This window comes from Eptesicus fuscus, chromosome 15 (genome assembly GCF_027574615.1).
Source record: "Eptesicus fuscus isolate TK198812 chromosome 15, DD_ASM_mEF_20220401, whole genome shotgun sequence".
In the NCBI taxonomy this organism is placed as follows: Eukaryota; Metazoa; Chordata; class Mammalia; order Chiroptera; family Vespertilionidae; genus Eptesicus; species Eptesicus fuscus.
Window position 1 is genome coordinate 79082473 of NC_072487.1, and position 25199 is coordinate 79107671.

At 67.9% G+C, this 25199-nt stretch overlaps 3 protein-coding genes across 5 annotated transcripts; all 3 read right to left on the reverse strand.

Moving 5' to 3' along the window:
- Positions 1-875: 875 nt before the first annotated feature.
- On the reverse strand, positions 876-2745 carry PHPT1 (phosphohistidine phosphatase 1). The gene is made up of 3 exons (XM_008152446.3): positions 2160-2745; positions 1754-1878; positions 876-1103 (listed from the first exon to the last, which is right to left on the reverse strand). Exons 1-3 carry the CDS (start codon positions 2302-2304, stop codon positions 1011-1013), a joined length of 363 nt encoding a protein of 120 aa, XP_008150668.1. The 5' UTR covers positions 2305-2745; the 3' UTR covers positions 876-1010.
- Positions 2746-4636: 1891 nt separating this feature from the next.
- On the reverse strand, positions 4637-7564 carry AJM1 (apical junction component 1 homolog). Its single transcript, XM_028139165.2, has one exon. It carries the CDS (start codon positions 7562-7564, stop codon positions 4637-4639), a length of 2928 nt encoding a protein of 975 aa, XP_027994966.2.
- Positions 7565-10718: 3154 nt separating this feature from the next.
- RABL6 (RAB, member RAS oncogene family like 6) lies at positions 10719-25150 on the reverse strand. 3 transcript variants are annotated; one of them, XM_054726767.1, is made up of 15 exons: positions 24775-25150; positions 21082-21216; positions 20084-20131; positions 18985-19037; positions 18061-18152; positions 16654-16794; positions 16194-16299; positions 15059-15162; positions 13637-13956; positions 13312-13462; positions 12666-12869; positions 12386-12587; positions 11969-12124; positions 11389-11447; positions 10719-11314 (listed from the first exon to the last, which is right to left on the reverse strand). In XM_054726767.1, the coding sequence occupies exons 1-15, from the start codon at positions 24902-24904 to the stop codon at positions 10735-10737; spliced, it is 2481 nt and encodes an 826-aa protein (XP_054582742.1). In that variant the 5' UTR covers positions 24905-25150; the 3' UTR covers positions 10719-10734. The 3 variants fall into 3 exon arrangements, with proteins under 3 accessions (XP_054582742.1, XP_027982959.1, XP_027982958.1); XM_028127158.2 differs by having other exon boundaries at positions 11051-11314; positions 11953-12124; XM_028127157.2 differs by having other exon boundaries at positions 11051-11314; positions 11953-12124; positions 12386-12869.
- Positions 25151-25199: the final 49 nt, after the last annotated feature.

The window sequence follows — 25199 nt, forward strand, 5'->3', positions numbered from 1 at the left end:
CTGCGACCTGGCATGTGCCCTGACCAGGAATCGAACCGTGACCTCCTGGCTCATAGGTTGACGCTCAGCCCCTGAGCCCGCCGGCCCGGCGCTAACCAGTTATTCGTGGTAACTGTCCTGAGCAGCGTGGCTGGGCACCGGGGGCCCTGGTGCTCTTGGCACAGACAGTGGATACCCTCTGCCCCCCACTCGCCAGCACAGGGCTGGGGGCCGAGCTCAGCCTGCAACGGGACTCTCTGACCTCGGGGACCGCCTGCCTCCCCTGCACAGGTGGTGGCACTGCACCTGCCTGGCGGCCACGTGAGCTCACGGAAGGTGCGCCCAAGGGTCGTGAGCCCCAGGGCAGCTGTGCCTCAGCGGGCCTGGCGCTGCCCTCCCTGTGCCCGGCGGCCCCCCACAGCCCCGCACTGGGGAGAGGAGGGGTTCTGGGAGGGGCTCCCAGCGCCATGTCGGGCGCTCTGCCTGTTCACCTCAGCTGGGGGCCTGATCTTGGGAGCAAGGAGTCACACGCCACTTTCACACGTGACCTGGGTTGGCAGGGCACACAGGACTGAGATCAGCTGCAGGACGGTGGCTGGCTCGGGCACTCCCAACCCAGGCCCCAGCTCCTTTCGCAACGGCTGGGGGGCCTCATCCCCGATGTCCTTGGGGACAGCCACGAGGAGGAGCAATTAGGCCATAAAGGGGGACAGAGCTGGGGGGGGCTTATCAGACTCCAAAGAGCTGAGTGTGCCCTGCCACTCCCTGGGCCCCGGAGGGGGAGCCGGGCAGGGGCAGCCGGAGGGGACCCGCTGCCCCAGGGCTGCCTCTGACTCGCTGCCACCCGCCCACTCCAGTCAGGGCCCCCGGCAGCAGAGAAGTCAAGGCACACGGCGTCCGGGCCCAGCTGGGTCAGTGCTCTTTATTCCAGTGGGTGAGGTAAACCCGGGTCCTGGGGCCAGGCTGGCGTCCATCTCCAAGGCCTGGGCAGGGGGCACGCGCCGGGGGGGCAGCCAGCCCCTCAGGTGGGCTCAGTAGCCATCGTCTGCCCAGGTAACTTCGTAGTCCGGGTACCTGGCTTTGATCTTCTCGGTGGAGATGGAGTGCTGGGCACGGCCGTACCCCTGAAGAAAGAAGGCACCTCTTACAGCCCGTGTCCTGGCTCTGGGGGTCCAGTTAGCAGTGACACCCCGGAGCCAGAGCAGGGCAGGGGCCCCAGGGCAGAGCCGAATGCCATCATTCCCCAACCACCCCAGCAGCCCTCCGGGGGGAAGGTGGCCACCACGGTGAACAGATCTCGCCTGAAGCCCAGGCTATTCCAGGTGCCCCTGCGCTTCCACTGCTGTCCTGGTGAGGGGAGAGGGGGGGCCTCTGGGTGTCACCCCGATACTGAGGCCTCAGGGACAGCCCAGCCGGGCCTCTCTTTATATGCATGTATGTATATATTTTTATTGATTTCAGAGAGGAAGGGAGAGGGAGAGACAGAAACATCAATGATGAGAGAGAATCATTGATCGGCTGCTTCCTGCACGCCCCGCTCTGGGGACTGGGAATGGAACCGTGTCCTCCTGCTTCCTAGGTCGATGCTCAACCACTGAGCCACCCGGGGCCGGGCCCACCCAGGGCTCTTGAGGCTGGAACAGGACTCAGCCCGCTGTGTTGAGGGGCAGCAGAGGCCTCCCACCCGCCCTAGGTCCCGTGGGAAGCGGGGACGCAGGGGACCCCAGTGAGCTCCGCAGTGGCGCGCAGGGGGTGCGGGGAGGCGGGGCCTCACCATGGAGTAGCCGTACACGTGGATCTTCTTGTCCTGGCTCTGGTGGGAGATCCGCCCGCCGCCCAGGCACTCACAGCCATAGCCTTTCTGCTGCATCTCGCCCGACACCTTGTCGTAGATGTCAGCTGCGGGGAGAGGGCAGCCCTGAGCCTGGCGCCCCGGGGACCAGGGGTCTGAGCCCCGGCTCTGAGCGGCTGACTCCCAGGAGAGGGGCCCCCCAGGCTGGGCAGGGGCGCGGGGAAGAGGAGAGAGGGGTCGGGCCACCGCAGCCCCGGGGCCCCAGGACCCCAGACCCCGCGCGGGATCCCCTTCCAGGACGCCCTCGGCCTCGCCCCACGGCTCGATGGGCCCCGCCCACCGACGCCGAGGCCCCGCCCGCAGCGCCGAGGCCCCGCCCCGCCCTCACCGTGGTACTCGGCCCACTTGTAGCCGCGCACGATCTCCTTGCTCTGCCCCGCCGGTGCCGCGTGGACTCGAATCAGCACGTACTTGAAGACGCCGTCGGGATCGATGTCCACATCGGGGATCTGGGCGAGGTCCGGCGCCGCCATGTTCCCGGGACGCGCCCGCCCCTGCGGCCCGCGCCCTACCCTGCGCCACGCGGGGCTGCGTCGCAGTGCGGGAGGCGGGCTCTGCGCGGCCGCGGCCAATCCTGCGGGGCCGGCCCTCAGCCTCAGCCAATCGTGGGGCCCGGCCGCAGCCCCGACCGGCCGATCGCAACCCAGCTCCTTGCAGCCCTGGGGCCACGCGGGTCCCACTTAAAGGGGAACGAGGCACCCCAGGGGGTGGCGGTTGCAACCAGCGGTGGACCCCGCGGGCGTGGCTCAGGGGCTGAGCGTGGCCCTGGGAACCAGAGGGTCACGGTTCCATTCCTGGTCAGGGCACAGGCCTGGGCTGCCGGCTCCATCCCCGGTTCCGGGGGTGCGGGAGGCAGCCGATCTCTGATGCTCGCTCAACACTGATGTTTCTGTCTGTACCTCTCTCTCCCTTCCTCTCTGAAATCAATAAAAATATTAATTAAAAACCCCAGGGGCGGACTATCTAGCAGGGCCACGGGCTGGTGCCAGGCCCCTTTGGAGGGGGTTAGGCGGCCCTTGAGGCCAGAGGGACGCACCCCGGCTCTGACAGCCTCCCGCCCCGTGTCCGAGGGCCGCCCGCCCCGCCCCGCCCCCCGAGTCCGAGGGCCGCCCGCCCCGCCCCGCCCACTCCCCCGCAGAACGAGGCAGCAGTGGTTACATTCGAGTGGTTTTACTTCGGAAAGCGCTCGCCCCCTGGAACCAACCCCGGCCCAGGGTTCTTCCTGTCCCGCCGGCCGGAGGCAGAGGCCTGGGAGCGGGTGGCACGGGGTCCGATTCGGGAGGGCGCGTGGCCGGTGCACATGCGCGGGGCCGAGGCGGCGCGCAGGCGCGTGGGGGAAGGAGGCGGGGGGGGGGCGATCGGGGGCGAGAGCAGGGGACGTTCACAATGTATTGATGCCCCTCGCAGCCCCGGTGCGGCTCTGGGAGCTCCAGGAGGGCCCTTGCGGGTGCCCGGCCCCCCCTCTTGGTCACTTGTGGTCCACGGAGCCCGGGCCGGAGCCAGGATGCAGTCCTAGGGGATCGGAGGCCGGGGCCGGGGCCGGGCCGCTAGCCTCCGTTTCCAGCTGCAACTCGAGGCACGGCCACGCGGGAAGGGGGTGGGTGTGCGGTGACGTCTGCACCCCCTCGCGGACCCCTGCCCTGACCTCAGCTGCTCCCACCCAGGCTTTCCCCGCCCCGCCCCGCTCCCAACTGGGAGGCCGGTCCTCCAGGCTCCCTACGCCCGCGGGTAGGGGCCCCTCCTGCTCATCCGCCCTGCGCACCTGTTTCCTGCCTCCCCGTGAAGTGAGAGCCTGCTCCGCCCCGGTTCCCGCCGTGGGCCGGGCCGTCCTGCCGGGTGTGGGCCGGCAGCCTGACTCAGGCCCAGCCAGGTCTCAGCTCTGGGCCAGCCCCCCCCCCCCCCCCCCACACACACTCACACCCTCTGCTTCCCCTGCCGGGCCCTCCTCCCCTCTGGCTGGGTGTCTGGCACCTTGACGGGAGACCGACCGCCCAGCACCCCTCCACTGCCGCCTGCCCCCCACCTGCCCCAGCCACTCCTGCAGGGCCCAGGCCAGGGCAGCCTGTGGTGCGGGGGGCAGGCGGGTGGCGCTGAAAAAAATGTGCGGGCTTGGGGGGGGGGGGGTGCTGGCTGCGCCCTCTCCACCGGGACTGGGCACCACGAGGGCAGGGCGCACCGCAGACCACAGGAGGCGGGTGGGGGCGTGTTAAATGGGGCGGGACTAGGCTTTGGTCTACTCGGGCTCCAGGACCCGGCGAACGAGACTTGGGGAGGTTCCAGGGGGGCCCTGCGGATGACAGGGGCCGGTCAGACGGGATCTGCGGGGCGGGGTCTGCAGTAGTGACCCCTCCGCTTGAAGGCAGGGCCGGGCGGTCCCAGCGGGGAGCACCAAGCGGCCAAGGACCGGCCTCTGGGGAGGCCCGCTGGGGAGCTGGAGACGGGGGAGCTGGAGACGGGGGAGCTGGAGACGGGGGAGCTGGAGACGGGGGAGCTGGAGACGGGGGAGCTGGAGACGGGGGAGCTGGAGACGGGGTCGCAGGAGGCGGGGAGGAAAAGGCGGGGCTTGTAGAGGACACAAAGGGGTGGGCCGCGGGCGGAGCTCCAGGTGAGTAAGGCGGGGACTGGGCGAATCTGAAGCGGGACTTGGAAGCAGGAGCGGGGTCTGAACGGACAGAGCTGGTCCTGAGTGGGCTGGGGGGGCTCGGGGCACCCCTGGGTGGGCTGCGCTGGGCCTGTGACTGGGCGGGGCTAGAGGGCGGGCGGGGCGGGGCCCATGTGGATCGCGTGGGGCCCAGGCGCCGGGCCTCACATGATGTCGTCCAGCAGGTTGGCGCTGGCCACCCAGTCCAGAGCGCGCGGCTCCGAGGCGGCCATGATCATGCACATGAAGGGGCGGCCGGTCCGCCGGTCCGTGGGGTAGATGGTGGTGGGCGTGAAGCGCCGGTTGTCCTCCACGAACTCGCAGAGCTGCTCGTAGACGCGCGGAAACTCGTGGCGCAGGAAGACGCCGCGCAGGCGCAGCTCGCGCTGGATGTGGATGAAGGCCACCTCCCGCGCGCGCCGGCCCGCCTCGCCCTCCTGGTCCAGGCCCGCCGTGCCCGGCGGCGGCGTCAGGATCAGCGTCTCCATGTCGGGCTCCAGCCCCCGCGTCGGGGGCGGCCGCGCAGGGCTCCCGGCCGCCAGCGCCACCTTGGCGAACTTGCGCACCGTGGGCCCCGGGCTCCGCGGCGCGGGCCTGGCGGGGGCGCCGGGCGGAGTGGCGCCGGGGCCCACGGCCACCGACACGCTGAGCAGGAAGCACTCGGCCGGCTCGTAGAGGCGCCCGGCGGCCGCCAGCTCGCGCGCGTAGCCGCCCAGTGGCGCCGCGTGCGTGGCGAGCTCGCGCAGGGACAGGTAGGTGGGCGACAGCAGCAGCCCCTCGAGGCCGAAGCGCAGGAAGTTGTCCGCGGAGCCGGGACTCGGGAAGCCCAGGAAGAGCACGCCGCGGCCGCGCGACAGGAAGCCCACGCGGGCGATGCGCGAGAAGGCGCGGTGCACCGGGCCGCTGTCGCGGCAGAACTGCAGCACGTGGCGGCACACGCTGCCCACGCGGCCGTACACACAGCGCGCCTTGTGCGCGTCCCAGTCCTCGCGGCGGCACAGGCGCGAGCAGTAGTAGGTGTAGCAGCTGTGGCAGGACTTGAAGTAGAGGCAGGCGTGGAACAGGGTCTCGGTGCGCCCGCAGCGCGCGTTGGAGCAGGTCATCAGGTCGTCCTCGTCCGCGCTGGGCTCGGGGGACTCGTCCGCCGCCTGCCCCGCACCCGCGGGGTCCTCGGCGCTGCCGGCAGACGCGGGGGGCGAGCGCGGCGCCGTCGCCGGGGCCCCCGAGCCCGCGGGCCGCAAGTCCAGCAGGCGGCGGAGCTGGCGGCCCAGGCCGTCGGCCGCGGGGCGGGAAGCCTGGCCGGCCAGGGGCCGGGAGTCGATCACCAGGTCCGTGATGAGCTCGTCCAGCTGTTCGAGGCTGCGCTGGCGGCCGGAGGTGGGGCCGTCGGGGGCGGCGGGCGGGGGCGGCCGCCGGCGGCCCCCGGGCAGCTCCCAGCCCCCGGCGGGCGGGCGCTCGGCGGCGCGGAGGTCGTTGTCGGTGATGGTGATCTCCGGGGTGACGTACCAGCTCCGGCCGAGGCCGTCGCCCGCGCGGCCCTTCTCCGACAGCGACGTCTCCGACAGCGACAGCGCCGCGTAGCGCCGAGGCGAGGTGGACAGGTTGACGACGACGGGCGGGCGCCGGCCTCCCGGGGAGGTGCCCCGCGGCTCCCGGGCCTCCCTTCCCAGCAGGTTCTCGTAGCTGCGGCCGCGGCCCAGGGGGTCCTCGCGGCGCGGCCCGGGCGCCAGGATGTTGTCCCAGGAGCGCGAGTAGTGGCGGCTGTCGGTGGCGAGGCGGGGCGGGCTGGTGCCGGTGCCCCCGTGCCAGGAGGCGAGCAGCGGGCCGGGCGCCGGGGGCGGCGCCACCTGCAGGGTTCGGTAAGGCCGCGGGCCCCAGTCGCCCCAGGCCGGGCTGCCGCGTGGGTGTGGGTACGTCCGCGCCAGGGCGTCGCGGTCTCGGTACCGGCCCCAGTTCTCTGTGTACCAGGGCCGGGCGGCGGGCTGGGCCTGGGTCTCTGTGGGCGGATAGCAGGGGCCCCAGGGCGGGACGTAGGCTGGCGGGGCCTCTCCGTAGTAGGAACCGATGGGCGGCTCGTGGAAGGGGAAGGTGCGCGCTTCCCAGGCCAGGTAGCTGCCCCCACCCCGTGGGCTGGGCCCCGCGGGCTCCTCGGGCCGGAAGGGTCTGGGGAAGTAGCTGTCACAGGGGGGGCCCGGGCTGGCCGCGAAGCCGCCGGGGTGGCCCTCGGGCTCCTCGGTGTAGAAGAACTGGGAGGGGCCCGGCGGGGCGGTGAAGGGCGCGCCGCGCCGCTCCGCGTGGTCCCGCGGCCCCGGCAGGAGCCCGTCGCAGTACGGCGCGTTACGGGGGTCCACGCAGTAGGAGTCGCTGGGCGTGGGGGTGCGCGACAGCGCCAGGTGGCGTGGCCCGGGCACCGTGAGGCCGTGGAGAGGCGGCGCAGCGCGGGCCCAGGGTGCGGGCTGGGCGGGCCCGCAGGGCCGCGACCCCCGGGCGGCGTGCTGCAGCACCGCCTCGTCGGGTTTGATGTCCAGGCGGCAGCGGACGTGGGGGGCAGGCGCGGCTGGAGGCTCCGGCGGCGGCGCATAGCGGTCGGTGGCGGCACACAGGGGCGCGATGCGGCCGGGGCCGCCCCGCTGCGGCTGCAGCTTGATGGGGTGCAGCTCATTGGCGAGCGCGCGCAGCGCGGGGTACGAGGGCTCCCGGCGTGGCGACCCCTCGGCCCGCGCCGCCCGTTGGACCTCCCGGCCTCGGCGCGGCAGCACTGGCGGCGAGGCGGGCGCGGGCGCCAGGCCCGGGGGCTCGCGGGGCGCGCTCTTGGAGCGGGCGCGGCGCCGGGGTTCGCTGTCGCGGGGCCGGGCGCGCGGCGCCGGGAGCTCCGGGGGCGGCGGCTCGGGGAGGCCCTCCATGGCCGCCCCGTCCAGCGCCTCCAGGAAGTCGAAGCTGCGGCAGTGGCGCTTGTTGAAAGGCACGGGCGCAGCGGGCCGGGCCGCGGGGCGCTCACATGGCGGGCGCCTGGGCGAGGGCCCGGGGGCCGCCACCTTGATGTCCTGGTACACGGTCGACACTAGCAGGTCCGGCGGGTCCGTGCGGGTCATCTTAAACGAGGGCCCCAGGCTGGCGGCTGCCGCTCATTCGGCCTCGTGGGGCTTTGGCCCTGGGGGGAGACACGGTCAGAGCCGCCCCTCCGCAGCCCGGGCCGCCACCCCCGCGCCGGGACTGGCTTACCTGGGGCGCGGGGGGCGGAGCAGCCCGGGTGTGGGGCCTTGGCCGAGGCCGCGGACACTCGCTCCATGCCGGCGTCTGCAGCCCCTGCAGAAGGAGCCCGCTGTTCAGCCGCTCAGGTTCTACCCCATCTTGTCGGCCACTTCCTAATGGAGGACACGGTGGGTCGGCTAAAAAGGCGATGCGATTGCTGAGGTTAGCTGCAGGCTTGGTCAGACCCCTTTCCGGGCCCCCGACTGTAGGAAGAGGAGGGGCTTCCCTGGTGCCCATGGCCCGAATGACAGCTCATTGGGGCCGAATGTACGACTTCCTTGCTGCTGGCGCCATCGCCCACTGGTGACAGGAGTGCCCTCCCCTGGCCCAGCCAGCTCGCCCAGCCACAGTCTCCTGCTCACCTGCCGAGGAGGCTGGCATGGAGCCCCTCCCCCGAGCAGCAAGGGCCGCCTCACGGGGGACAGCTGGATGCTCCTGGCCCCCGTCCTAGGCCCCTGTGGGCCCGAGGTGCCCCACCAGGTCCAGGCATGGTCCTTAGGCTGAAACGTTGGCCTGTCCCACCCTTGACACTTGGCATGGCCCCGGCCTGAATCATGTCCCCAAGGCCCCCCAGCCCGCTTTCCTTTGCAGAAACTGCTGACTCCAGCCCTCAGGGTGGTTGGAACCCCCCAAGCTCACTGAGGTTTCAGGACAAGGCGGCGAGAGTGACCCCAGCTTTGCAGCGTGTGCACCACAGACCACATGGGGGCGTGTGAGCTGCCCCTCTTCCCGGCCAGGGCACCTGGGCAGGAGGCTGCCAGGAGGAGGCCGCGTGGTGGGTGGGTTAAGCTCCACCCCCTTCCCAGGCGAGGACTCTCCCCGCCAGTCTCAGGAAGGCTCCATGGAAACCGAGGTTCCACACCCCCGCAGTGCGGGCTGGGCTGGGGTCCACCCTCCGCTCCAGGCTCCCGTGCAGACGTGGGCCGCCAGCCCCGCTGTGGCGCCAGGGCCCGGGCAGGCTGGGGAGGGGCCAGACGGAGCGGAGGGTGGACCCACCCCCAGCTCCTCACACAGCCCGAGGCGTGGGCTCAGGGTGAACGAGGACGGGAGGCTGGGCCCTCACCTGTCAGACCCTCCGTCCCAGGGTGCGGGGCCTCCTGCCAGCGGGAGTGCCCGTCCCCAGCCTCGCATCCACCCAACTCCGTCCTGGTTTGTGGGACCACCCCCTCGTGTCCCCTCCCGACCCCCCTAAGCGCAAAGTCAGGCCGGAATTGGGGGCCTATGACAGGGCGAGGCTCCGCCCCAGGGAGGTGACAGCCTGGCCTGGCGCTGCCGCGGTGAGGGTGCCCCCGCCTGGGGGTGGGGCGGTTGCCCCGCTTGGGTCCCAGGCCTGATGACTTGGGGGCAGTCCCCCCATGGCACGTCCCGGCCCACAGCCCCCACCCCGAGCCACCGAGTGGGATGGCCGGCGTGGACCCCTCATCCTTGCGGAACATCCATTCCCCCCCGCCCCCGCCAGACACGACTCGTGGGCAGCAGCCCCGACCTCTTACCTGAGCGCTGCTTGCCCGCCAAAGCGACAGGTCATGCAGGCCCGAGCCCGCCCACCGCCCTCCACTCCGCGCGTCCCGCACCCGCACCGCGGCCCCGGCACCGGCAGAAGCTTCCAGGCAGCGAGCGGAGGCCGGCGGCTCGGTGCTGCCCCCGCTGGTGGCCGGTGGCGTTGCACTTAAAGGGGCCGCGCCTTGGGCCGGGACCCACGTGGCCACCGGCTGAGCACTGTGCTGTGCCCTCCAGTACCCGCAGGGTGCAGGCCTGGGTTCTAACCAGAGGACCTGCTGGTGCCGCCAGCTCCCGCCTGGCAGGACATGGGGGCAGAGCTCCGGCCAGGGATCGGACACCCCCAGCACCACTCCTGGAATCCACACTGGGTCGGGCCGGGGAGGAGCAGATGGGCTGCTCGGGCCCTGCTGGCTCTGCTGCAGCGTGGAGGCGCCAAACTCTGCAGGTACCGGGGCCATATGGCCCCAGCTGCACGGGGCCTGGAGCCTCCCCTAGGATGCCAGCCTCTCCCAGGCCAGGAAGGGCCCTGCTGCCCCGCCGCCCCCACAACGCGTCCAGCAGGCAGGGGCTGTCCCTGCCCTGGGCAGGCCTGCAGGAGGCCCACTCCAGCACCCACCCCCACCAAGATGCTGAGCCAGGGAACATTCTAGCTGGGCAGGAGTGGGACCATGAAATGTGGGGCCCTGGGCAAGGTCGTGACATATTAGCACAACCCCACATTTGTGGGCGCCACAAGAATGGTTGACCTGCCTGGCCTGCGTTGGTCAGTGGTTGGGCATTGACCTGTGAACCGGAAGGTCATGGTTCGATTTCTGATCAGGGCACATGTCCAGGTTGTAGGCTCGACCCCCACTGTGGGGTGTACAGGAGGCAGCCCATCAATGATTCTCTCTCATTACTGATTTTCTCTCTCCCCCTCTCTGAAAGCAATAAAAATACATTAAAAAAATGGTTGATCTCCCAAGCTGTGGGAGTCCCTCCGTGTATCAGCTCGGTGCTTGCCCAGTGACTGCTATCCCACTGCCCCCCACCCCCCAACGCCAGGTTCAAAAGTCTAGGAACAGAAATTGGGAGAAGGAAGGGGCAGCTCCTGTATCAGAGCTGTTCCCATGGGAACTGTTGGGGTGGGCGGAGGCCAGTGGAGCAAGGACACAGCCTGCGCTCAGGGCTGGGCACCGTGTATTCCTGGATGGAGTGCCCAGCCCTGGCCCAGGTGGACGGGGACAGACGTGCGGACACCGGCCGAGCTGGCTCACCCTGGACGGCACGTGGTTCTGTGGCCGGACGGCAAGGCCTCCAAAGGCCACTCCTGGCCCGTGGGGCTGGAAGGCCTCCTACCCGAGAGCGGCCCCCCTTCTGGGAATAAGGGCCCTTCGGCCCAGAGGAGGGAGCCCAGGCCTCCCAGGGACCTGCGGTGACCGGGCAGCGGGGCCTGCAGGCCAGTCACAGGGCCGCCCAGGAGCGGAGCAGCAGGAAGCACAGAGACCAGCGTTAAAACAGGAGAGCTTTATGGTTGGAGCTGAGTGTGGAAGGAGGAAAGGAAATGAGTGAGGACATTCTGGCTCCACTGGTGACCGCCCAGCAGGTGCGACACTGGACACCAGCCTGGGAGGAGCCCCAGGGATGTGCCGGCACTGCCCGGCGTCGGCAGCAGCGGTGCCCAGAGGGCCGGGACACGGTGCGCAGCCCAGGGAGCTGCAGCCAGGGAGCCGCGCTGCCCGCATGCGGTGGCCGGCGAGGAGGAGCTGGGTGTGACCAGGGCGCTCTGCCTTGTAAACAGCCTTGCTGGACTCCTGGGCCTTCGTCCCTCCCTGAGAAGCCACAGGGCCGATGCCTGCTGCCCACCCTCCACGGGGCGGGCCCGGTGCCCCAGCGCGTGTGCAGTGTGCGTGCACCCCGTGCCAGGTCTAGAGCTCCTCGTAGTCCCCTCCCCCGCGGAGATGGCCGCCTGGGGCCCCGCCCCCCAGGAAGGCCTCCAGCTCGTCCGCAGCCCTCTTGCCCCTGCGCTGCCTCCGGTCCTCGCGGCCCTCCTCGCGGTCCTTGCCCTTCTTGTGCTTGCTCTTCTTCTTGGCCGCCTTTTCTTCCTCCTGGGGGAGCAACATGGCGTCGCCAAGGTGCCAGGCCAGAGCCCCCACCCGCAGGGCACCTGGGAGGGGTGTACCTCCTTGTCTTTCTTCTTCTTCTTCTTCTTCTCCTTGGAGGGAGGCCTGCCCTCCTTATCTGCAGAGGAACCCGGCGTCAGCTCCCCCTCAGCCCGCCCCGCCGCCCCCCAGCCTGCCTGCGGGACTAGCCCCTCGGGGACCGGCACACTCCATCCAGGACAAGCCTGGAAGGCCCCTTCCGCTCCTTTCTGGGACAGGTCCCAGGTGACACTGCGGCTGGGCAGAGCTGGGCGCACGCAGCGCAGGATGGAAGGCGGGGACAGGCCAGGAGACCATGCACGCTGTCCAGGGGGCTGCACTCGCTCGTGAGGGCGTTGGGCGGCTCACAGCAGCACCACTAAAGGCCTCCTGGGGGACACAGAGCTCTCGGGCCTGCTCCTGGCCCGGGTCTGGGATGTCATCAGAACCAGGCGGGACCCCAGCAGGGCTGAGGCTTCCGGGAACCCACAGCCCTGCTGCTCTGAGGACCCCCCCCCCCCCCCGCCAGGTGAAGAGGGACAGGCAGGCGGGGATCAGACACGTGCCCCGCTGGGCACCCCAGGGTGAGGCCCCGGCCCGGCTACCTTCACCGCTGCTCGCCTTGCGGCCGGGCTCCTCCAGCCCCAGGCCAAAGAGGTCCAAGTCGTCCTTCACTCGGAAGGCGGGGGCCGGGGGCCTGGGGGGCGGGGGCGCCGGGGCAGGGCCCGTGTCCTCGTCCGTCACGTCGGAGAGATCCTCCCGCACGGGGAACTCGTCCTGGAGGAGCAGGCAGGTGGGGCCACCGTGCAGTTAGGCCCTCCCTTTCCTGGGCAGGTGACAAGGCTCCTCGAGGGCCCCACACCTGACCCAGGGGAAGGGGACAGCAATGCCTGAGGGTGGCGGCCAGGACGCGGAAGCCCCTCCCCTCTGCCCGTGACGGGCAGCCAGGCCTGGGCTCTGGCATCACGGTGATGCTGCCCAACCTTCGGGAGCTTCACCCTCCCCGCCATTGCGCCCGACGTGCCCTGGGCTCCTCACCGCTCTCCGTGGCGTGTCTGAGTCGCTCTCAAAGTCGGGGTCGTCCATGACGAAGGACAACATCTGCGCAGCGATGGGCCCCTCGGCGTCACTCTCTGACGAGGCCGCCAGTTCGTCCCTCCCGCTGGGCCCCCGAGAGGAGCCCGCTGCATGGGGCCCGCAGGGCTCTGCCCGCCGGTGCGGCCTCGGGGCCTTTGAGGGCCTGCGGGACAAGGAAGCGGTCAGGGGCACGTCTGTCCTCCCTCCTGGGGCCGCTCCCCTGGGATGGATCCCCACATACTGTTTGGTCTCTGGCTCGGAGCACTTCTGGGGGGCCAGGGCAGCGGCCGTGGGGGGCCCTGCTGCCTCCTCATTGGGAAGAGTGATGGTCTCCCTGGAGACGGGGCCCGTGGGCAGCAGGGGCCTGCTGTGCGGCTGGTCCTCCAGGTCCACATCGTCCTGGAAACCCGCCACCATCGGGTTCCCTCCGGGGGCCTCCCCGTCGCTGCAAAGGAGGGGCAGGGAGGTCAGAGGTCGTGAGAGGGTCCGGGGTCCTGGAACCTCTGGCAGCCACAGGGCTGGTCACTGATGGCGGGCTCACGGTGAAGGGGAACCCACTTCTGGGCAGGCTCAGCTGCTCTGCGGGGCCCACGTGTGGCAGCAGCAGCAGAGGCCACAGCAGGGCGGGAGGTGGGTCCAAGGAGAAGGGCAGGGGGGCTGCCCCAGAGGCGGAAGCCACAGGAGGGGGTGTCGTTTCCTGCAGGGTGTGGGGTGCGGGGTGGGGGTCGCAGGGTGTGTCCTTGTGCGTTTCTCAGGGACATGGTGAGATTGGGGTGCTTGGAGCGGGCCCAGGAGGGAGGCCATGCGGGTGGGGCCAAGGGCAAGGTCGGCTGCTGCCTGAACAGGTGCCGTCTAGGGCCCAGGGCTGTGGCTGACACCACCCTTACCTGTCGCTGTCCTGAGGGACCTCAGCCTCAACTGTCCTCTCCTCCTTCGGGGGGGCCACGTCGTCCAGGAAGCTGTGGTCAAGGCCGTCCCCGGGAACAAACTCCTCGACATCCTGGACTTTCGCCGGGGCCTCTGCAGCAGGGACCGGATCTGTGCCCGCAGGGCCAGGACGCAAGCAGGGGTTGGCCTGTGACTGGGCCGTCACACTGCCCACCCAGGAGGAAGGGGACCCGGTCCCAGTCTGGGGGAGCTCACAGGGCCAGGGTGATGGTGCCATCAACACTTGGGCTGCCCACACCTGCTGAGGGGCCCCCTGGGGCCTACCTGGGGGGGGAGGGGCCACCTCGGCAGCTGGCGAGGTCCCAAACAGCCGGGAGATGATGCTGCGTCTCGGGGCTGGAGCGGGGGCCACGGGGGGTGCTGGGGGCACGGGGGCCTCTGAGGGGGATGGGGGGGAGGGGCAGGCTGAGGGAGTGGGGAGGGGCAGCTGTGGGGCCGGCTGGGGCGTGCTGGGGCTGGAGCTCCCCGTGGACACGGCGCTCACAGGTACCACAGGTGACTGGGAGCCTGAGGACGGGCTCTGCCCGTTGGCCGCCAGCGGGGACGTGTGGCCTCGGCTTCGTGCCTCCATCATCTCCAGGAAGCTGGGGGCACAGGCGGGAGTGAGGAAGCTGCCTCCCTGCCTCTCCCTCTTATTTCTGGTGACAGGTGTCCCTGTCCTCAGGCCCAGCAGCCTCGGAACCCTGCCGTCAAGCAGAGCCTCCCTGAGGCAGAGGGCTGGGAGGAGACGGACCGCGGGCCAGCCTGGCCCTCCCACCCACGCCCCCGACCCTGCGTGCAGACGGCAGGACTGGCGCTGAGACAAGCCTGCTGCCTGCAGATGGGGCCTGTGGGGACCGGGAGGGACGTCTAGGCTGGTCCCCCTCCCCCTTAGATTGGACTTCGGGGTAGGAGTATGGCATGGCTAGGAGTGGAGTTTGGCCTCTGGCCCCACAGCACGATGCTGACTGAGTCCTCAGCCAGGCCAGCCCCCTCCCCGCCCCAAATCGGCTGACCTGCTGGAGGCACAGGCTGCTGAGCAAAGGCAGGGCTGGGGCAGTGCCCCCCTGTAGCCTCTGCTGTCAGGGACCAGGTCTCACTCCTGCCCACAAGTCCCCCCTCCCCCCGGTCAAGGAGCTGAGGACCCTAGCCTACGCTGGCCCCGACCTGGAAGCCAAGCTCAAAACGGGCGCAACCTCAGCCAGCACACGTCTTGCTGAGGCCTCGGGCGGAACCGCACACACCACGTGGCCAACAGGCCAGGCTGCTGCGTGCCGTGTCCCCCGAGCAGCCTTCTCTGGTGACCCCAGTTCCGTCGTGCCCTCGGCCCAGAGGAGGTGTGCCGTCAGGACACCTCTAAGGGCCCGGCCCAACGAGCTTGGTGGGGAGGCCAGGAAGCTCCCCGTCAGGCGGCTCCCACGTAAAATCCAACCTACGTGTTCTAGACAAGGGCTCCTTTACCCGACTATTTCACTGTTGGCATTAATGACAGAGCACCCTGACCCAGGCGCTGGGCACAGCGGCCCCCGGTCCCCCACCCCCCACCTCGAAAGTGACTCGGATGTTTGGACCAGGTCACCCGGCCGACGGGCCTGCTGTGCCGGCGGTGCTGCCCTTGTCTTGCGAACACTGACCCTGCCGCTGGCGTGGTCCTGCCGGCCCGTCCCTGAGCCCTGCCCACGCCCCGCCTCCGGCCCGGCCGCGTACATGCCGTAGTTCTGGTCCTCGGTCTCCTGCTGCACGGACAGCTCCTCCAGCGTGGCGTCGATGTCCAGCTGGTTTGTCTCCAGCTGCCGCAGCAGCGTTTCTCTCTGCGGAAGGAAGGGACACCTGAGGGACACGCCGCGGCAGTGACCGCCCCCTCCAGCCTCCCGGCCCCACTCGGCCGCCACTGGTGAGCCAACAGCTGCCGAGCACGGGACGCAGAGACCTGGACGTTCATACCACCTCCTCCCAGCGGCCCGGGTGACACCTAAGGCGCTCGGGTGGCTATGACGACAATGCCAGTGCCAGGACAAACCACCCTGAGACAGCCGTGTGGACAGGTGCTGCCTGTGCTGTGGCACCACGTGCTGAGGCCGGTACAGGGTCCACGGGGCCGCCAGCCCCTGGGTGCTGTGTGTGCGTCCCACGTGGACAGGAAGGTGAAGGACAGAGTGACACCAAGGGGTGGAAGAACAGGTGCCATGACACGGCCTTCGCCCCGGCCACTCGGAGCAGCACCAGCCATCCAGCCTGTGAGGCCCGCGATTCCTCCCACACGTGAAGGCGAGAGGAAAGGGAACACGCCGGTCTCTGCGAGTCCCAAAGCCTTTTGGAGAGAACGGAGCCAACACGGCATAGGGGCGCTAGGTCAGCACGCGGTGACAAGCGCGTGGACGTCACGCTTCCCGGCCAGACGGCGTCACCGCTCCTGCCCCAAAGCCAAGTGACAGCTGCGTGTGGCTGGGACAGGAGGCCGAGTGCGGACTAGGCCGTGTGTTTGTTAAGGGACGGACGGCTCTGTGGTTGACAAAAGCACCCGGAGGTGGGAGGGGCCAGCACCGGGGAAGCGGAGCGAGGGGACAGACCTCGGCACCATCTTGGCAGCTCCCCTGTAAATCTAAAAACCACCCCAAACTACAGCTTTATAAAAGAACCCAGCTGGTGTGGCACCTGGCAGTGGGCTGTACACCCGGCACAGCGGGGACCGGCCGAGCACCCCCGGCCCGCCTCTACAGCTATTGCTGAGGCCTGGTCCAGAGGGTCGCTGTGGGCATCCACTGAAGAGGGGTGGGCACAAGGGCCAGGGAAGCATGGCGCAGGGGTCAGCGCCCGTCCATGGGGGGCGGGCAGGGCTCACCTGCAGCTGCAGGAACGGGATGTTGAAGAACTTATGAAGGTACTTGAGGCCAAAGCTGTTCTTCATGGAGGACTCGGCGTAGCGGAAGTAGGAGGAGCCCGGCGGTCTGCTCGGAGAGGGGTGAGCGCCCGGCCATGGGGCGGGACTGCACCTGGGCCAGGCTGCCCTTTCGCCCCCCACCCCACCTGGGGTGCCTTCAGCAGGCACTGCCCCCAAGTGGCCTTGGGCCCTGGCCCTAGACCTGAGCCTCGGAAGCTCCGCTTAGCCAAGTGCCTACAGGGTGCTGCCTGCACTGGGCTGGTGCGCTCACCCCTCACCCACCTGCCGGGTGCCAGGAAGCCAGCTGCCACGCTGGGTCCTCAGCCCTCCCGCCTCCTCCCATGGAGTCCACACCCCGTCCCACACCAGCCCCCTCAGCTCCAAGCCCCAGCTCTCCTGCAAGTCTCCCAGCGACACCCACCTGTCCAGGCGGTCCATGAGGTCGCGCACGTCGTCAGGCAAGATGACGCGGTGCTCGCCCATGTCGCGGTAGTTCCCCAGCACGCACACGGGCACGTGGGTCGGCACCTTGGGGAGCTCCCGCAGGATGTAGCTGAAGGTCCTTCGGAGGCACATGTGAGGAGACCCACCTGAGGTTCGGCCCCGAGACCCTTGCCCCGTGAAGCACGTGCCCTGGACCGATGGGCGGGCACAGTGCCCGTTGCTCACACCGGCACAGGCACGTGCGGCCCCGCCTGACCCAGCTCTCCAGCGCCGCTCTTCCTGGGCTGAAGGTCACTGCTCGGCGGAGCCCCAGGACACTCCAGTGACGTGGAGGTGGCCACTGGGTGTCCGTGCCAAAGCCCACAGCAAAGCCACCTGACTCCCTGGCTCACGGGCCCACTGCAGTGCCCATGGGCGAGCGCCTTCTTCCCTGGCATGTCCCTGAGGAGCGTGCTGCCGCTTTCCGTGCAGGTATGTGTGACACGTGTGCTTGGGGCGCCACCACCCATTCCACATCTCCAACATGCTGCCTGCCCACCCAGCGGTCTGTCACGTGGGTGCTGGTGGTCAGGGCACACCAGACGCCCGGGACCCGAGTCACCCTGGGCACCCGTGGGAGACGGATGCGGACCCCCCCCAGCACACCAGGGAGATGCCAGCACTGCAGGGGCGTGAGCAATGCTCAGGAGAGCCGGGCTGGGTGCCAGACGCCGGGATCCACACACGGCACGCACTCCAGTGCAATAATAGTAACACTTAAAAGGCAGAGTGACACCCCCGGCCATTTCTAAACCCGGCTGTCAGCCCTCCATTCGGTGGCACCTCGAAGCCCAGAGGCTCCTGGTGGAGGCCCCGTCAGGCCCTCCCTGGGGAGCCGCCCCGGACGGGCACCGCTGCACGCGCTCCTCACACTCGCTTTCCTCTGGGTGCTCGACGTCCCCACGTGGCTCCTGGAGAGGCGCCCAGCACCCCACCCGCCCCCTGACCTCCCCGTGCTGCTCCTGCTCGGAGCCCCCGCTGAGATGGATCGCAGCTGTGCGTCCTCCTAGCACGATCAAAGAGGGGGGTTGTGGGAGCCGAACAAAAACGCCACCTGATTCCACCAGATTTTGGACGGTGTTTTCAGGAAAGGCTGTGGGCTGTGCAAGGCTTGTGCCTCGCCCCACCGAGCCGTCGGCCTCCAGCAGAGGGGACACCCCATGCTGGCCCAGTCTGCACGTGCAGACCCGAGACATCTGCTCCGGGTTGTGTAGCTGGCCTGCCTCCGTGCACAGCCCCAGGCTGGCCCTCAAGAAGCACCTGGCACCAGTGGTGACGCGGGGGAACCGCCATCGGCTGGACCTGGGGCGTGTCCCTGGGGTGGGTGCGAGGAGCCGGGCCTCACCACTGCTTGGTGATGTCGAACATCATGACCACCCCGTTGCAGTTCTTGTACACGTCCAGGAACTCGGCGTCCAGGGCCATCTCAGACTCCGCCTGGGACGAGGGGGGTCAGGCGTGAGCGACGCTGCTGCGGGCAGGGCCCCCGGGAATGCTGAACAGGCTTTCTCATTTCGGGAAAACACAAGATGATGCATGCAGTGTGGGTCGGAAAACTGCCTCAAAGGGTCTGGCAGGAACATTCGGACTCTGGGGCCGCCGTGCCTCTGCCTGGCCTGGGTGGGACTTCTCCGCTGGCCACCAGAGCACCTCACTCAGGCCCAGGAGGGGAGTGTGGGCGTCCAGGCCCCACAGCAAGGCACGTGTCCCAGCACTGAGGAAGCACACTTGCAGAGAACCTTCTAGAGCAGGCAGACCACAGCGGCTGCCGTGCTGGGGTCAGTGGTAACCCACACACGGGCCAGGGGGTCACTTCACCTTCCTACCACCAAGGGGAGCGGGGAGGCTGCCCGCCCCAAGGCCGACTGCAGGCGCAGGGGGAGCAGGGCCCCTGGAGGAAGTGGGAAGCCGCCCTGGACGGAGACCACTGCCGGCCCAACTTCTCTGTGCCAGGGTGGTGGCCACGTGGCAGCCCACTGGGAGCCACGCTCACGCCCACAGGCACCCAGGCCACGGCGTGAAGGCACGTTCTGTGCTTTTAAGACCCGAGGCCTCTGGGACGGGGACACAAACTGGCCAGTTCACCTAAACCCTGCTCCGGTTGCTCAAACTCTGCACAGGCCGTGTGGCAGGGGCTCGGGGGCCCAGCCACCCCGTGACCAGAGGCAGCACAGGGTCCTGTGAGCAGCTGGTACAGGCAGGCAGGGGGTCTGAAGAGTGCTCCCCCTCCCACCACCACCAAGGGCCCCACGGGCAGGACACCGCTTACCTCCTGGGGGTCATTCTCCATCTTCAAGCCATCACCCCGCTTTTTACATTTTCCTTATAAGACACAGAAGTTACCAGGTAGACTCTGGGTCTAAGGACGGCCAGAGGTAGGAGCACCCCTTCCCTACGCCCCACTCCCCCGCCCCAGCCCATCTTCAGTGGGAGCCAGACTGACTGGAGACCCCAGAGCCGACCCCCCACTCCACCGGCACCAGAGCAGCCCAGAGACAGCAAGACAAGGCCAGGCCCCCAGTGAGGCCTCTTGGCCGCTCCAGCCCAGCCCAGCCCAGCCCAGCCCAGCTCAGCTCAGAGAAAGGCCCACAGGCTGCCGACGCCTGGGCCTGGCCTTGAAGGCCCAGGCAGGCCAGGGGCGCAGGGGGCTGCTCGTGAGACCGCCTGAGACCCCTGCCAGGCTCGGTTTAAAGGCAGGCATCTCCTCCCAGGACCGGCCCGGTCCCAGCCCAGCCTCGAGGGGGCTGAGCCAGTGCTGCGAGGGACCAGCTGGATGCAGGGCCCGAGAGGCCCATGGAGCTACAGTTGGTGACCCCTGGGGAACACAGCCCCCCTCCCTGCATGGCTGAGGACTGTTCACAGCTGGGAATGCCACGGCCCCCAGGATCAGAGTGGCAGGCCACGCAGAATTAACAACCCTCCAGAAGAAACAGGTTAATTTATCAAAAACCCAGCCTCTGCCTCGTGCCCAGCTTCTCCCTGAGCCCTCGCCACCTCGGACCCGTCCACCGGGCCACACGGTGGCGCCGTGCAGCAAAGGCCGCTCCTTCAGCTCCAGCAGGTTCTCGCCGCCGCCCTGGTCCTGGTGACACAGGCGTTCAGACAGCGCAGACCTGACAGGTGGCTGCTGTGCACACCCGTCCACCAGCGCAGGGAGCCGGCCCAGGGCCCACACGCTAAACGGACGTTAGCACCAACCAGACCTAGCTGGGCTCTGAGAGGACGCTGAGGTCACCCGCCAGGCGGTGGCAGAGCCGACACTAAAGGCTGACGGGGCCCCAGGACAAGGACACACCGAGGAGCGGGCGCGGGGCGGGGGGAGGGCGCTGCTCTTAGAGGACGGCTCGTGTGAGGAAGGCAGGCTTTACCTTTGTCAACCACATCCCACACCTCCACCTTCACGATGTCGTCAGTGGCTACAACGGGAAAAGAAGGAGGTCAGTGCCCACGTGACTGCTGGGCCACAGCGACGGGCTTTTAGGGCCACAGGCTTCTCCCTGGTGCCGCCCAAGGGGACCCAGCTCCTGCCCAGGACCTTTGCACGTGCTGCGACCGGGACAACCCCTCCCTAGGTGGCAGGGAGGCCCCCACCCGCCACTCTAAGAATTTTGAGGGGAACCGAGGTGCCCCTGCCTGCCAGCCTCACCCAGACTCGGGGGGGGGGGGAGGGGAGGGAGACGGACTCCCTGAGCTGCCCCGAGGCTGCAGGAGCCCTGGTTGGCGAGCAGCGGCCACACCGCCCGGCAGAGGTCCCAGGACCAGCCTGGCCTCACGGAGGGGACCCAGAACCCTGCGGAGGCCTGTGTCCTGCTGTGCCACGCCCGGGAGTCCGCCAGGTGCAGTCTGTTCCGGGGACAGGGACTGCAAACCCGTAGAGACGGCTATGACCACGGGCCCCGCAGCGGATGGAGCCAAGGCCGCAGCAGAGGGGCCGCCGCAGGGCCTGGCTCCCCAGGGCGTGTCGTGTCCCGGGTTAGGCCAGAGCTTTTGCCTTTCCAAGGTCTCCAGGCTCAAGACTGGAGCCCTGGACCCCGCTGCCCTGCGGAGCCCCCGCTGCCCTGTCCGCTCCTCTGGGAGGGGCCTGGGGCGTCCCAGAAGGGACTTTTTATTTATTTATTTTTCTTTGCTTCTTTTGCTTTTTTTAAATTTATTTTTTATTTTTTGAAGTGACTTTGATGAGAGTCACGAGAGGCCCTCTGAGGTCAGGGCGCTCCCACACATGTACAGTTTCCATGACGACACCACGCTGAGAATGCCGTCTCCAGGGAACCAAGGCCCAGAAAGGGCAATGGAATGAAAGCCCCCCCCCCCCCCCCGCCGCCTCCCCTCCCCCCCCCCCTGCCTCCTCTCCCCTCCCGGCCCTCACTTTTGTAGTTCCAGTGGATGCTGGTGACCTGGATCTCCTGGGTGGGGATGTACTCCTCCACAAACTTCTTGCCCTGCAGCCGGTGCCACAGCGCAGTCTTGCCCGTGTTCCTGTCGCCTCGGATCACTATCTTCACTGGCGGGAGGGAGAGAGGGCAGATCAGGCAACAAACCCAACCAAAGCAACTTCCACTTCACCCAGTCTGTGTGCACACGCTCTCCTCTGCCCAGACCCTGCCTGGGTGGCTGGCGAGCCGAGCCGGGAGGAGCGGAGCGCCAGGGCGGGCTGGTGGAGGGGCCCATCAGCGCCCCGGGGCGACCAGGCCTCTGCTCCCTCCCTGCTCCGCAGCAGAGCCCCAGAGGCACTCCCTCCTGGGCTGACAGTGCCGTCTGCTCAGACTCTGCACTCACAGGACAGCGTCTCTCCTAGAGCTGGACTCCGAGGACCCAGGGCCGGGGTCAAGGTTGGGTGCTGGAGTCGGGCGGGCGGCTTCCTAGATGCTGGTGGTTTGCTCTTAACCTACTTTCCTCTGCTCTGTGTTCAGTGCACAGTTCTGCAGAGCGCCGGGCCTCTGAAGACACACGCGGGGGTCACGGCACAAAGCCCGTGTTCTATTTTGCCCCCTCGACAAGTATTTAGGGAGTGGTCTGGTGCCAGGCGTGGCCTGGTGCCAGGTGTGGACGCGGGAGGACAGAGCAGGGTCGGGGAGAGCCTGCCACTCTAGGCAGGAGTGGGGGAAGGGGCCAGAGCCCGCACTCTAGGCAGGAGTGTGGACATCCCGCTGCCTCGGAGAAGGCGGGGTTCAGCACCAGGGAAGACGTCCGTCCATCATCCAAGGGGGGCAGTCAGGAGTGCCTTGGGGAGCCAGTGGCGCGGGCGAGGGCCAGGACGAGGTTGGGAGTGGAGCTGTCAGGGGCTGCCTCCCCCTAACTACCTGTGCAGGGGTTTTATTCCTGGTATTTGGAAGATCTGCAACATGTTTCTATTCTTTGGTATCTCTTAAGTTTTTAACGTTTACATTGCTCTAATAAAGTCTAAAATTAATAAGTTTATCTTCCTCTTCAAAAACACAAGGACTTCCGAATGCCTTGATTCTGACCTGCTCCTCCGTAATGTGTTGACTCGTGGGATTTTATTTTATTTTATATTTTTTATTGATTTCAGAGAGGAAGGGAGAGGGAGAGAGAGATAGAAACATCAATGATGAGAGAGAATCATTGATCAGCTGCCTCCTGCACGCCCCCTACTGGGGATCCAGCCAGCAACCCAGGCATGTGCCCTGACTGGGAATCGAACCCCGGACCCTTCAGTCCACAGGCTGACCCTCTATCCATTGGGCCAAACCAGCTAGGGCCTAGTGCAGTGATGGCGAACCTATGACACGCGTGTCAGCACTGACACGCGTAGCCATTTCTGATGACACGCGGCCGCATGCCGAGGATGAAACGTTTGCTGCTCCTGAGGATGAAACATTTGCGACTAGAGTCTTGGAGTTAGTTTTTTCCTCAAAGTGACACACTACCCGAGTTATGCTCAGTTTTTTGGCGAAGTGTGACACACCAAGCTCAAAAGGTTGCCCATCACTGGCCTAGCCTCTACTTTTAAGTTAAAAAAAAAAAATCAAATCAATCTCAGAACCTTAGACATTGGCTCAAATAAGCTGAGTAAGTGATTCACCTGGAAAACCTCTAATTAAGATTCGCCCAAAAGTGGCCGAGCCGCCCTTGGCGAAGCAGCACGTGAAGCCAGCTGCTGTACAGACGAGGGCTCCCTGCCATTTCCATCCAGAAAACGGCTCAACGGCAGGACCCAGGCATCCCTTCTACCCTGACTCAATATTCACTCACTCACAGCCACACACACTTCCTGAAAAAACAGGGAATCGTTTTCTTTCAGAGAGAGAGAGCGAGCAAGCGAGCAGCAACAAACTCCCAGGGTGCCCTGCCCCTGGGCAGCCCAGCCTGTCCCCAACACAGCGCGACTTTCTGCTCCGAGCCCTGGCGTTCTCCCTCCGTGTCAGCCCACGGACGGAGCCCCTAGGGCGGCTGAAGGCTGGGCCTCCGGTGCTCCTCCCCACCTCACACACAGAACACACCCGGGCCTTCCCGTCACACCCTCCCTACCTTCTGCCCGCCAGGCCAGCTCTGACCTCTAACCCCATCCCGACTCACCGTGTCCTGTCTGGTTCCCGTGGCTTCAACCTTTCCGACAGGCTCCACGGTCACCCACTTCCTGTGCCCACTGCGGGCCCTGTCCCCCCCCCCCCCCCCCAGAATGCACACAATCCATATTTGCTGAGCAAATGAACGAACGCCAGAGCAGGAAAGCCGGGAAGGGAACGGGCAGGTCGCGGACAGCGAAGGCAATTTGCAAACCGGCCGCCAAGCCATTTGCCAGATGGAATGAAGTTTAAACAAAACTGTGAGCAGTAAAATTAAGTACGGGATCCAAGTGCAGATTTAAAAGTTTGTCAAATAAGTATTTTGACTTACTATTCTCTCCTCTGAATGTGAGAGAAATACAAAGTTGTGAGTGGAAATACATCAACAATAACCCCTCTCTCCTTTAATCCTCACTCGAGGACATGGTTTTCATTGATGCGAGAGAGTCATTGATGAGAGAGAGAGAACATCCATCAGCTGCCACCAGGGTTACCCACAACCTGGTAGGTGTCCTTGACCAGGACTCAAACCCGAGTCCCTTCCGTGCAGGGGACCACGCTCCAACCAGCTGAGCCACAGCGGCCAGGGCAGCCACCACCTCCCTTTTAAACCCGCACAAGGGGCTTCCGGGCCAGCTTCTTACTATCACACGCTACCACCCAAATGTGTCTCCATGGACGGAAAGGCCCCCCTTGGAGGAGCAAGGCCCCCATAATCCTGCAGCACATGCGCAGCGCGAGGGGGACACACTCTGAAAGCAGAGAACATCCGAGGAGAAACGCCGCGAGGAGAGCCAGCAGATGGAAACTTAAAGGAGGCCAAGGGGCCGCCGGCATCCGGAGCTGCACCATCTACATAATTTATAGCCGGACGGAAAGGCCCTCCTCCCGCAGGAAAGGGAGGTCGGTCCCCCGCAACAACGAGCGCGAGTCCGTGCCTTCTGGAGCTTTCCTACACACACCCCCACAAACGCTTCTCTGAAACAATGCGGGGGGGGGGGGGGGATGTGCGTGGCGTCGCTGATATTCCGTCGTCAAATGCGAAATCAACAAAGGAAAATCCCACAGCTCGCCCCACCAGAGCCGGCCGGCCTCCCGCCCCTCCCGCGGGTGTCAGCCCACGGACGGGGCGCCCCGTCACCCTCTGGGCGTCACAGGCCGTGGAGCTCTCCCCACGTTATGTAAGAATCCCCTCAACGAGGCCACCTGGGCGCCGCCGAGCGCCCCTGGAGCGGACACCGCCGGCACCTGTCACCGTGCAAACCAAGCCCAGGTCGCCGCGGCGCCGCGTCCCCGGGAAGCACCGGGTGAGGGGAGCGCCCGCTCCCCGGCGCCCCCAGCGAAGGCGCCGGGCACCCGCACCGCGCCGGCGCAGGCCGGGGCTCAGCGGTCCCAAGACGAGCGGACAGGGCCTGCCAGCATCACCCCGCCAGCGGAGGGGCCCCGGCGCTTCCCGGGCCGGTTCCCGCCGAGTCCCAGGGCCGCGGACCCCGCTCCCCGCGTCCCCGCCCCCCGCGCCGGCCCGCACTCACTGTTGTACTGCACTCCCTTGGCGAAGCGCCGCTGCAGCGCCTGGTTCATGGACTGCAGCCCCGCGGGGATGTTCTTCTCGCGGCCCGGAGCCGGCTCCGACCCCACCAGCTTCTTGAGCGCGGAAAACATCTTCCCACTCCCGCGTCCGAGCTCGGCGTGGCCCGCGGGCTCAGCGGCGGCGGCGGCGCGGCGCGGGTGGCACCATGCCCCGCTCCCGGAGGCCGGGCACCTCTCGAAGGCCGCTCGGGGACTCAGCCGCGGCGACTCTGCTCCGGGCTCCTCGGCCCCGGGCGCGGCCGCCCTCCTCCCGGCTGCTCCGCCATCTCGCCACCGGCTCTGAGGGACCCGCGGCTACGGGTCGCCGCGAGGGCCTCGGGAGTGCGGCGGTGCGCATGCGCACGAGGCGGTGCGCGCGGCTACGGGG

Coding starts and splice junctions, on each gene's coding strand:
- PHPT1 (XM_008152446.3), bottom strand. CDS start 2,304: ATGGCGGCGCCGGACCTCGCCCAGATCCCCGATGTGGACATCGATCCC. Junction 1,879..2,159: donor CAAGTGGGCCGAGTACCACG/GTGAGGGCGGGG, acceptor CTCTCCCCGCAG/CTGACATCTACGACAAGGTG. Junction 1,104..1,753: donor ACGTGTACGGCTACTCCATG/GTGAGGCCCCGC, acceptor TTCTTTCTTCAG/GGGTACGGCCGTGCCCAGCA.
- AJM1 (XM_028139165.2), bottom strand. CDS start 7,564: ATGACCCGCACGGACCCGCCGGACCTGCTAGTGTCGACCGTGTACCAG.
- RABL6 (XM_054726767.1), bottom strand. CDS start 24,904: ATGTTTTCCGCGCTCAAGAAGCTGGTGGGGTCGGAGCCGGCTCCGGGC. Junction 16,795..18,060: donor TTCGACATCACCAAGCAGTG/GTGAGGCCCGGC, acceptor GTGCCTCCGAAG/GACCTTCAGCTACATCCTGC. Junction 11,448..11,968: donor TGGAGGAGCCCGGCCGCAAG/GCGAGCAGCGGT, acceptor GTTCCTCTGCAG/ATAAGGAGGGCAGGCCTCCC.